Source organism: Sesamum indicum, linkage group LG7 (genome assembly GCF_026168435.1).
Source record: "Sesamum indicum cultivar Baizhima isolate 11 linkage group LG7, ASM2616843v1, whole genome shotgun sequence".
NCBI lineage: Eukaryota > Viridiplantae > Streptophyta > Magnoliopsida > Lamiales > Pedaliaceae > Sesamum > Sesamum indicum.
In genome coordinates this window covers 10,666,210-10,677,915 of record NC_142663.1, presented here as the reverse complement: position 1 = coordinate 10,677,915, position 11,706 = coordinate 10,666,210, and the positions used below count along the sequence as shown (strand labels likewise).

The window sequence follows — 11,706 nt, the reverse complement described above, 5'->3', positions numbered from 1 at the left end:
ATGTGGATTTGGATACCTCATTTATGAAAAATTTCATTTTTGGGCTTGGAAAAAAAAATTAGTTCGAATTTCAAATCGATTTAAATTTAAATAAAATGACGTTAATTAGATGGTTAATGTATTATATTCATTATTAAATTTTTGTTAGTCAATAATTTTCTTTTTTTAATTATTTCCACTAACTTAATTGATGGGCTTAGGCCGACTTTAATTAATTAAAATACCAGGCACAATTAATTAAATTCAATTTAATTAAAGTCCACTTAATTAAGTTCATCATATATTTAATCTAATTAAATATATGAACCCCCGATAAGCCTTTATTAAATAATAAGTTCAATTTATTAAATAATAAGGTCAAGCCCAATATAAATTAATTCAATCAATTTATAATTGGGCTTATCTATTTAATGGATCGCTCTCGTATACAAATAATTCAATTATTTATGGAATTAATTCCTCATCCTTTTTCGGTGATCTGTGTGTGACTCTTTAGGTCACCTTTCAATTAGACTTGGGTTGTCCAGTACTATTATTAATTAGATCTAATTTAATTAATAATTCTTGATCAACTCTTGATCAAGAAAGCCCGTCATCGTGGGTGGCCATTTAGCAACGGTCCATGGCATTAGAAACTAAACGAAAATCCATGTGAACTTTTAGAATTACCTTTGTTCGAGATGTAATATTATATGAATTTCAACAGGTAATAATATGAGAAAAGAGGGACAAATTTTGGATGATTCCTTCCGTTCATTACAACTGAAATCGATGATCTGTCATGTGCAATTGTGCATCCTCTTCAATATAAATTAATAGGCCAATGTGGCGCCCCGTTGGTGAATTTGAGACTCATAACCTTAAAGGTCATGAGTTCGAACTCTACTTTATGTGTAGAATGTTATGTTTATTGAATAGTAGGTGCGTTGATTCTAATGAATAATATGTGTTGATATTATCGATTAGGGTACGATTGTTGTAATAGTATTTGTTTATATATTAATATTCGATATGAATGATCAGGATACGATTATTGTAATAGTTTTTGTTAGATATTGATATGCGATATGAATGATTATTGTTAATTTATTTCAATTAATAATAGTTATAGTAGAACTGACTCATACATGTGTTTTTGTCAACTTTCTAACTAATAACTTGGTACTTGATTTGGGACTCAAATTTTGTGAGAAGTCACAGCAAAGTGTCTTTCAAGACCATTTTTGCAATGGAGAGTTAATAAAGAGGAGTAGAATTGTTTTGGCAAATTTGAGAGGAAGCTTGACACCCTGGGATTGTGGGGGACTAAACAAGCAATTCCCCCTTTTTCTTTAAAGGTCAAATCATCAATATGTGCAATTCACGTGATCCAGCGCTCCACCTGGCTGCCCCAATTCCGCACCCCAACCCCACCCAAAGTCGAAATGCACGTATAGATTCGCTGTTTGTATCGATACTTCCACGATACATCGTCACTCCTCACCTCCATCAACAATCATTTTCACTTTCTTCAGATTTTCACTAATTCCTACCCACTCCCTCTTCGATCCACTCGCATTTTGCCCCAATTTTCTCTAATTATGATGAAGAAACGGGTCCCCGATTGGCTCAACAGCTCCCTCTGGTCATCTCCTAATCGGTCTCCTTCGCCGCCGCCTACGCCGCAGGACGTCGCGCCGAAAACCACCGCCCCCGCTATTGCCGAGGCTCCCGTCCCGGTGCCACCGCCGGCCGTCGCGAGGCCGGCCGAGCGTCCGGCTTCCTCCTCAGCTTACGCTACTAGTGCTGCAAAAGGGGAAACTAGGAATCCGTTGAGTGGTCATTCTGGAAATAGTACTAGTGTTTGTGACAGTGATGATGAAAATGGTAGCTCGTCAGCAAATTCTCCGGCCTCTGGTGGTGCTGGTCCCGGTTCAGTGGCGCCTCCAGCTGCTGTGGATACTTCTAGGCAGGCTCAGATTTTACAAGAGGTTTACTGGCGTTATTCTTTTCGTTTTTACTAAATGTCATTTGTTTCAGCGCCTCTTTTCTCATTTAGCTTTCCTGTTGATAGTTACATTTTTTTTTCCGTCTTTTTGCGTGTTTATTGTTTCAAACTGTAGTTGTCGAGGAAGGTTATAAATATGGGAGAATTGCGGAAGCTAGCATCACAAGGCATACCTGATGGAGCTGGTATTCGCGCAACGATTTGGAAGGTATGGAATTGTTAGATTATATGCTGTGATCTTTATGGACATCTTTTATGCAAGATGATTGTTGGATAACGAAGTTTATTTCAGTTTACAACTGGTGTTGCACTTTCCAATTTTAGAAAATAATGGTTGTATCCTGAAAACATTTTCTGGGGATGATGCATGAGCTTTTATATTTATCTCTCAACAGTCACACTGAATTCACTGTGTTTTATTCATGTTTTGAAACTTCATATTTATTTAGGCAGTAAGGATATTGTACTTTTCTGGGAGAAAGTCCTTTATTATTTTTAACTGGTAAAATTGAAGTGCAATGCTGTACTGTATATTGTGAAGCGACATATGGAAAAATCAATAATAACACAATGCCGCATTGCGTTATCAGATTAAGATGGGAAACAATAAACTGCCTGTCATAACGAAGGCTTATTTGAAAGTTTTTGCGAAGCACAATCAATTAAAGCATTTCTTCGAGAGATTTTTCGTGATAGTGACATTGATAGTTTCTGGTTCCTGTGAGGTTTGCCTTTACTGTGAGAACAGAAAGCAGTGAGTGAATAATCAGTACGCCCAATGTACATATTAGCAAATATTCACTTGTTGAAAGAAAGGAAAGGGGAAAAACTAGTGTTACACAATCCCATTTGATGGACACTCCAAATACTAAAATCAAACATTCTATTAACTTGACCAATTTACACTAGCAATAATTAACGCTAATGCGGACAGTAGGGGCTCATCTCCAGAATCAATGCACCAGTCTCTCCTTCTTTTCTTATTTATGGGCTATATGTGTTTCTTAATATTATTAAACAATAAATGAGTTTCTTTAACATAACACGCAAAAGTAAGATACTAGACTCTAGTGAAACCTTTTTCATATTTTAGAAAGTTATAAGTCTGTCTAAGAAAGTATAATTAATTGATGAAAGCTAGACAATTAAGATGCTATTTAGTGTATGGGATGACTCTTAAATTTTGTGTTTTCACTTTTTGTTTCTTCGACATCGTAAAATTTTGAAATCTGGATTAAGGTGTACATGTGAACTCTTTGCAGTTGTTATTGGGGTATCTACCAACTGATCGCTCTCTTTGGCCTTCAGAAGTGGCCAAGAAAAGGTCTCAGTATAAGAATTTCAAAGAAGAGCTATTAATGAACCCTGTAAGTTCTTGAATATTGTTTTACAATATATTCTGCTTCTGAGATATACTTTACCTAGGATATGCCATACTAAAGTCAGGTAGACAAATAAAAATTAGAAATTTGGCTTTCCTATGAGGTATATTGTCAAGGTAAACAATAGGCTACATGTTTTGCAAGTGGGTATTTTTGGGCCTTTTAATAATAAGATAAATCTTTGGAAAAGCACAAAAAGAAATCCTGAGTGCACAAGTTGTGCCACAGTGCCTTTCGTTTTCTTGTTTTTCCTTGTTTTTGTGTTTGTTGTTAGATAATCTGCTTCTAAAATCTAGTACCAGCTTCTGAAAATTTACCATTGTTCTCTTATTGGTTGAATAAAATTCCTTTACAAGGTACAGTGTTGGGTGAATCCTGACTAAAACTGCTCTTGAAAGTGCAGAAAATTACTGTATTGGACAATAAGCAGGCATAACTGTTCTCTAAAGTGCGATTCCTTTTCACGAATGACATTTTACTGGTTCTTTGCATGCAAAATGTTGTACTGTTTATTGTTTTCCACCAACTGCAGGCAGTCTCATATTAGAGGGTGTTATTTCTTCTAAAGCAGAGCCTATATTTTCAACGACCTTCACCTTCTTTGATGCTTGCTTCGTAACTCTTAGTCTAACGCCTCATTTACTTTGTGTGATGTGAGGTGTGATATATTATTGCCTGATAAAATTTGGGATATGTAGTGATATGATTTTATAATATTTTGTTTACTTTGTTAGATCAAGTATTGAATTATTGTGTAATAATTTTTTTTCATGTTTACTAGCAAGCAGTTCATTTGGAATAAAATTATGAAATGTCAAAGTTACCTCATAATAAGACCAATTGGTCATTATTAAAAAAAAAATCAGCAATTTTTTCCGGGGTTTTTAGTAAATCTTTTCCCTTTTTATATATTCCCCAAAAAGAAGAAAAGAAAATGGAAGGCCACTCTTTGTCTTCCTCTCTCACGCTGCTGTAAAATTCGTTCTTGTTGTCTTTCTCCACAAACTTTTTGCGATGCAATTGACAATTTCAAACACCTTAATTAGCTCCCTGTTGCCTTCTTGAACTCTTCTGGTGACTTATAAGTAATAATCGCGAAACTTTTGTTGCCTGATCCATCCCCATGGGTCTAGTCAAGCTGCTTGGAAGTGTCATACCAACTGAGTCAGTGTACAAATATTTTCTAGTGGATAGGGTCCGAATCCGCCACCTAGACGATTTTCAATAGGAGTTTCAGGTCTTTTCCGGCAGCCTCTTTAAGCAGGTCTAGGATTCGGGTCTTTCTCCTTTGATGATGATGCTGCTTCAGATTTTTCTTCTTCTTGTTATTCTCGTTCTTCTACTTCGGAGGTTTCTTCTTCTACTTCCTCTACTACTTCACGAATTGTCATGGGCTTTTATTCATTGGTCTGTTGAGAAAAAGGGACTTTTCGTTTCTTCGCCATTGAAGAACTCTGCAAAGCTTTTGATGGAGCAGATCTAGAGACAATCTGGTCAGACGAGAATCATCTCTGTTGATTTATTGCTAATTTAGGGAAAAAGTAGGGGAATGGGTAAATGCTTGGCTGATGATGAGGATATTTTGGAGAGCAAAAACATTATTTATATTACATGGAGTGGGCCAAATTAAAATCCCACCTCTTTAGGTGTAATTCCAATCCTGACTTAGTTCACCACAATTTTGCACTGGAGCCACTCATAATAGGCTGGAGCAAAATGAAGTAAACACCATATTACACCGGGATTGGGTTGGATATCCGGCCCAATCTGGAGAAGTAAATGAGACCTAAGTTGTTTGAGATTTTATTTGTTTTGTTAGATTATGATTTACCATACTAAAATGTTAACATTTTTTAGATACATAACATGCAGAAAGCTTAGTAGGAAAAATCTGTATTGCCTGAAGCAAATTAATCATTTGTGGCATTGTATTTCTGCTCTTAAATAAAACTAATTCCACCACACATTTCAAACGTTCGACATTTTCTAAATGTTTCCATGGCTAGTCAGTCAGAGATTGCAAGGAAGCTGGAAAAGGCAAGTCTTGAGAACCATGAAGTGGATCGCGGCAGTCCAGGTTACCTGTCGAGATCAGAGATAAGTCATGGAGAACATCCCTTAAGTCTTGGGAAGAGTAGCATATGGAATCAGTTCTTCCAGGTACCTTTTCCTTATAGAATTGTATAGCATGTCAAATAGATGTTACGTCCATTGTCATTACCATCCTTTATTCTGCACAATTGAACTTTTAAGTTAACAGTTGTCTAAACAATAGTGCAATTGGAATTCTGCATCTGAACAACACAAAGATTAAGACTTATTAAAGCTCCTATATATTACTTCTAGGACGCCGAGATCATGGAACAGATTGACCGAGATGTCATGCGTACTCATCCAGACATACACTTCTTCTCAGGGGACTCAACTTCTGCTAAATCCAACCAAGTAACCCTAATTTTACTTGTCTGCTTCTGCTCTTTCTTTGGAGCTGTTAAAGTTACATAGGTATATCTTTTTTATTTTCATTATGCATCTTTCATTCAGGAGGCATTGAAGAACATATTGATTGTATTCGCAAAGTTGAATCCGGGAATAAGATATGTGCAAGGGATGAATGAAATCTTGGCCCCACTGTACTTCGTGTTAAAAAATGATCCTACTGAGGAAAATGCGGTAATATTTTGACTCCATGCTCTGATACTTTTAATTATGATGAAATGAAGTAATTGAATCTTTTTCTGGTACAGTTGGACATCAAGTGCTGTCTTTCCAAATGGTCAAAAAGATAATACAGTTCTTAAGTTATTATTCTGGCTGAAGTATGCATAAATTTTTGTACCTTTCCAAATCGAATTAGTGCCTTTTGCATTTTCTGCTGTTTCAAAATGATGTCAACAGAATGCCTCGAGTTCTTTGCATATTTTTCACTAATATATGGAATCTTCGCATTACCTATATATATATATATATATATATGGTGATCGGCTTCCCACAATATACTCCTTATCCGCGACCTCAAAGATGATAATGGTGATGTAGAAAGACAAAAGAGAAAACAAAAGTGGAGGATCCTCTGAAACTTCCCGTTTGCCATATCCAAACGCATCTGTTATTTCCTGCTTTCAACCAAACAACCTCCTGATGAACTGTCCTTCAGAGCCCCAACTGAGTTTCTCCTTTGCAAAAAGGGACCCCTCTTAATTTGCACTTGCTATTTCTGGGATAATAGGTGTTTGCTTCAGATGAAATCACTGCTGATCTGTACTTTCTACGTGTTCTGTTTAAGTTTAGGGAGTAAGATATGGGAATTGATGATGGGGATGCTAGGATATTTTCTTATCTGCTGTCAATTGCATTTTATGGGTTATGTTGTAGTGAGAGATTGTCTTTGGAAGGAGTCTGTAAAAACACTTGGATCAATAAAACTAGATCTCCCAGCATACAAGAATAGATGAACAAAGAAAAACTGATGAAGAGAAGAAAGAGTGAATATGAGAATTCTCAAAGATGATGAAAGAATTAGATTGTTGTCTTTTTCAACAGTGTTCATAATAGCATTTTAGTGAGGAGGAAAGAGGTGAAATACTGAATGACAAGGGAACACATATGCTTTAGAAGAATTTGTGTTGCATGCTGGAGCTTTGGGAGAAAAATTGGATTTTAATGTTGGAAGGGGAAACAGTCTATAGATCCTCTAGGAGTGTCTAAAGGCGTTTGACACTTATCCTGGAAAAAACCAAAGGTTGCATTTATGGTTATAGAACTTTTGTTGACTTGATCTTCAAATAGTAGGATCTACTCAAGAGTCTCAGACATTAGCAAAACGGCCTGCCTAATCATGAAACATGGGTGACCTTCTTTTGGAGGAGTATCAGTAATGCCAAATCATTGGAATGTTGAGTTGTCGATCGCTGTTTGCTTAGTCACAAGTGAGAAACATGCATAAATAGGTCTCCGCCAATTTATATGTTACTCATACATTTTCCATAAGAGTCCATCAGCTTAAAAGTGTTTATTTGTTGGTATCCAGCAATGAGAAGTTACAGTTTTGCAACAGCTTTTCCTATCCTGAAATTACTTAGCCGGTAGGAGCAGTGAAGATGGAACTAATAATCAACACAGATGCTGCAAATAGGTTTAATCAGTGATTGAGGTTGTATAAGAAGGATCCTGAAACAAGGAAAGAGTTAGATTTTAATTTCACATTGATTAATGACATCTTACCTGATTAATGTGCCTCTAAAGAAAGGTGAATCTATGTCCATGACAAGTCAAGGTAAACTGTGGATGGAGCAGCTTAGGAAACACAGCTAACACAATTGTAATTTATTTTAGTTTCTGATCATAGCATGCAGCAGTTCAGGATGAAAAGTCATTTGCTTCAAGTGGGAAGAAAATGATTTTGTTGTGTGATTATTTTCTTTGGTTCGATAATTCTCATACACTATAATATTGTTTAGAGGTTTCTTTTTCAGTTACTATTTCCTTTTCCAAGTCCTGCAGGCTTCTGCTGAAGCTGACGCTTTCTTCTGTTTTGTGGAGTTGTTGAGTGGATTTAGAGACAATTTTGTTCAACAACTTGATAACAGTGTAGTGGGAATCCGTGCCACCATTACAAGATTATCACGTCTTTTAAAGGAGCACGATGAGGAGCTGTGGCGTCACCTTGAGATGACAACAAAAGTAAGATTCTATACATACTCATTTCTACCTTCATGTTATGAGCCCTCTATTTGCAATCTTCAAAGGTAATGTGAATTGTATATGTGAGAGGATTCTGTATACAGGTAACCATAGCTAGCAACCTTTTTGCATTAGTTATAACATGAAATTGGTAGCAAAAGATACTGGATCTTCAGACACATTTGTTTTCATATTATTGTTTGGCTATGGTTGAGGGATATATTAAGTTAATCATCAAGTGACGGTTTCTTGTGGAGGCCTTTCGGACATTTGTTTAATGTGGAAGTACTAAAGGACACCTTGTTGTCTGTTAACTGAGAAACACTTGGAATGTTGAACTTCTGTTAATTCATTAAATGATAGTGTTGATTTCAGTTTTAGTTTAATATGCCGTATTCTAGGATTTCATAACTTCTGGGAAAGGGTATTGCCCCACATAAGAATGAGGATGGATTGAAATATTGATAATATATATAATATTCCCTGTGACAAATAAAGTTGTAGTCTATCTCTACTTTTATCATTGCAATTACTGGCTATATGCCCTTTAATTAAGTTGGCTTCTTAATTTAATTGGTCGTTAATCTGCTAAAGAAATTCATGCCTCGTTACTACAAGAAAAAGGTTATTCAGTAATTACTACCATCACTTGAAAGCAATCCTTGATGGTTCAGTAATTCACTTCATTGCATTTCACATGGTTGCTCTCAAGTTTTATGAGTATCAGCAAAGTGGATAGTACTTATTTATCTAGCTGTAAAAGATTTCAGTTTATGCATTTGAATTGGTTGACTTGTTTATCTCAATTCTTGAGCATGGTTCTTTTACTCATATAGTGTGTCTGAATGTGCAGGTCAATCCCCAATTTTATGCATTCAGGTGGATTACTCTCCTTCTGACCCAAGAATTCAATTTTGCAGACAGTCTCATAATCTGGGACACACTTCTGAGTGACCCTGATGGTCCTCAAGTAAGTAAAAAATTTTAATCAATTATTTCATTTGCAGGTCGATATTATCTAACCTTACATGTTAATTTGCATGTTGTTTAGGTAGAGTTTTTGGTACTTAATCTTTTTGAGTGTCAAGCTATCATTGAGTAAAAAAATGGAAAGAGTACAGGACAAGTGTTCCTTAGCGAATATTTATTTGTTTTGAGTAGAGACATGAAACTCAACTTGTAGGATGGTTCTCTTGTGCATTTTTACATTGATGATATCGATTGCTCGTAAGACTTGGAAATTTTGTCCACGCTGCAATTTGCTAAAACTGGATGATATAAAATCAACTGTAGATCACAAACAAGGATTTTGTTGTAGTTATTTTAGAAGCTTCTGCATCCCTTAAAGTATATCGACTAGAAGAAAAGGAATGTTATTTCAATGGGAGGCAGACAGGAATCAGGATCTGATGCCTGCATCCATCCTAATTCCTTTAGGCTGATGGTTGGACCTTTGGTTTTAGTCAGAAAAAGGTAAAAGGAAAGCAAAATGTCTAGAACACTAAATACAAAGTTACCTCCTTTTTAAGCGAGGAAATAATTTTTCTCCTCACAAAAACCAAATTCAAACATAGCATTAAGGTTAAGCATTTCATATGACATCCATAAGTTACATAACTAGAGCTAGACAAAATGATATGCTAAGCTTACTCTAGATCAAGAAGAGATAAGGAAGAAGTGGACATGATGACAAGTGAACAAATTGGAGCCTGTTCGAAATAAATTGAGGAGAATGTGATGAGATGCTTGGAGCATATTCAATTATGGCAGTTTCAGTCCCCACTAAGATAATTGCTGGACCGTCACTGGTGACAGACCTAGATAAGAGGTCCATCTAAAGACACATTAGTTACTTTTAACTTCAGAGATGAACAATGATACAGCAGCATATAGGGTAGTAGGGTCTGTTAGGCCTTTTCCAGTCAACAGAATGAAGCTGGTTCAAACTTGAAAGTTATCAAAGGTGAGGCTAGGCCATGTTGCAACTTTGATGTTGGTCCATTGTGACAGGTAGTCATGAAATAGTCTAACTGCAAAGGCAGCCAGTGAGCCAACATATGTTCATCTTGTACCCGCCAATGCTGGAAGTCTCATATTAAGTGTGCCTTCTAAAGATTGATAGGTGTGTGAAAGAAATTGAAATCCTATAAAAAAAATCCATAGTCATCTGTATGACATGCTGGTTGGTCTTTCCTCAAATACTTGTTTCCTGAATAAGTTACCTTTTTCTTTACAAGTAAATCCAACATGCAACTACTGGAAAGTTATGACGTGTCATATCTTTCAGTCTTTTCAAGGGAGGGGATGCCATCAATTTTTCTTATGTTCTTTTTGGTCCCACTAACTGTCACATGTTATGTTATTCCCCTACTTTCATTGTTTCAAAACATTTTCAGTTCTTGCACCATGGTGTCCTGGTTATAATGACAAGACTGTTTTCCTTGTCCCTGGATGGCAAACTTGTATAAAATGTGCTGTTTGATGGATTTAAACCTTTTATTCGCTGAGCAGTCCATTTACATATGGATGACTGTACTTTGGAAATTTATTGCTACTTACATAGACATTCCTATGGTTTGCACACATAACAAAGATCTCGATCTGGAAAGTTACACTCACCCCTTATGTAAGTCATGTTTTACATTAGAAATTCCCCTTGGCCATATCCAGAGGTCTTCAGGGAGCGTAAAGCATAATTGCTGATGGAGTAATTATGTTTTACACTCCCTGAAGACATCTGGAGATGGAGCAACATAATTTATACTGTAAAACATAATTGCCAATGGAGCAACATAGTTTTCCGAACTGTGAAATTTTTCAGTAATATCCCCTTTCCGTGCTCAATAACTGACATTGCCTATTCCATTACTTCTGGAAGTGTGCAAGTAGGTAGGTAGGAAAATTAGAATAATGTACTGAACCATTTCCGAATCAACTTGCAACTAGGTTACTCCTATCTTAGATTCATTGCAGTTATGGTCCTAAACTGTTATTCAACTATAGGCACAAGTGTAATCTGCATATCCCCTGGTTCTTGTTCCTTGGCTTATTTCCTTACTTCATACGAATTTGAAATTGGAGTTGACCTGATTGGCAAACTATTATAAAATTGCAGGAAACTCTGCTCCGTATTTGTTGTGCAATGCTGGTGATAGTTCGGAAGCGTTTACTCGCAGGTGACTTCACGTCTAATCTTAAGTTGCTGCAGAACTACCCAGTTTCGAACATTAGCCACATTCTCTATGTTGCCAGCAAGTTGCGAGTTCACCCAGCGGGCTGAGGCTTTTCAATAGAATATTTTAGCCGTTTCGTCTATTTATTCTATTTATTGTAAAGTTGCAGGATGTAAATGTAACTTGATAGTGATTTCCAGGAATTCTTCAGTTGGTTTAGACTTCCGGACCTTTGTGTAACAACCAACGACATGAGAATGAGGAAAGAAAAACTAAGAGATTCTGTGGAAATTGGCCACTTTGGATCTTTTATTTGTCAAAAGTTCAGGTCTAGATTATGAACTTGTGATCAAACTATACAGCCTTACAAAAAATTAGTCGGTTGCATGGTTTAGGGTCAGTTGCATTTTCATCATTGGAGGTTAGGTCGAACTATCAAAACACTCTCCACTCTATTAAATGGGATAATTACGTAAATTTC

The 11,706-nt window shown here is 36.3% G+C and overlaps 1 protein-coding gene across 2 annotated transcripts; it reads left to right on the top strand.

The window, feature by feature from the left end:
- The first annotated feature begins 1,369 nt into the window (after positions 1–1,369).
- LOC105179603 (uncharacterized) lies at positions 1,370–11,516 on the top strand. 2 transcript variants are annotated; one of them, XM_088882831.1, is made up of 9 exons: positions 1,371–1,970; positions 2,103–2,195; positions 3,250–3,354; positions 5,380–5,529; positions 5,716–5,814; positions 5,914–6,042; positions 7,873–8,052; positions 8,906–9,022; positions 11,168–11,516. In XM_088882831.1, exons 1-9 carry the CDS (start codon positions 1,581–1,583, stop codon positions 11,330–11,332), a joined length of 1,428 nt encoding a protein of 475 aa, XP_088738957.1. In that variant the 5' UTR covers positions 1,371–1,580; the 3' UTR covers positions 11,333–11,516. The 2 variants fall into 2 exon arrangements, with proteins under 2 accessions (XP_088738958.1, XP_088738957.1); XM_088882832.1 differs by lacking the exon at positions 3,250–3,354 and having other exon boundaries at positions 1,370–1,970.
- Positions 11,517–11,706: the final 190 nt, after the last annotated feature.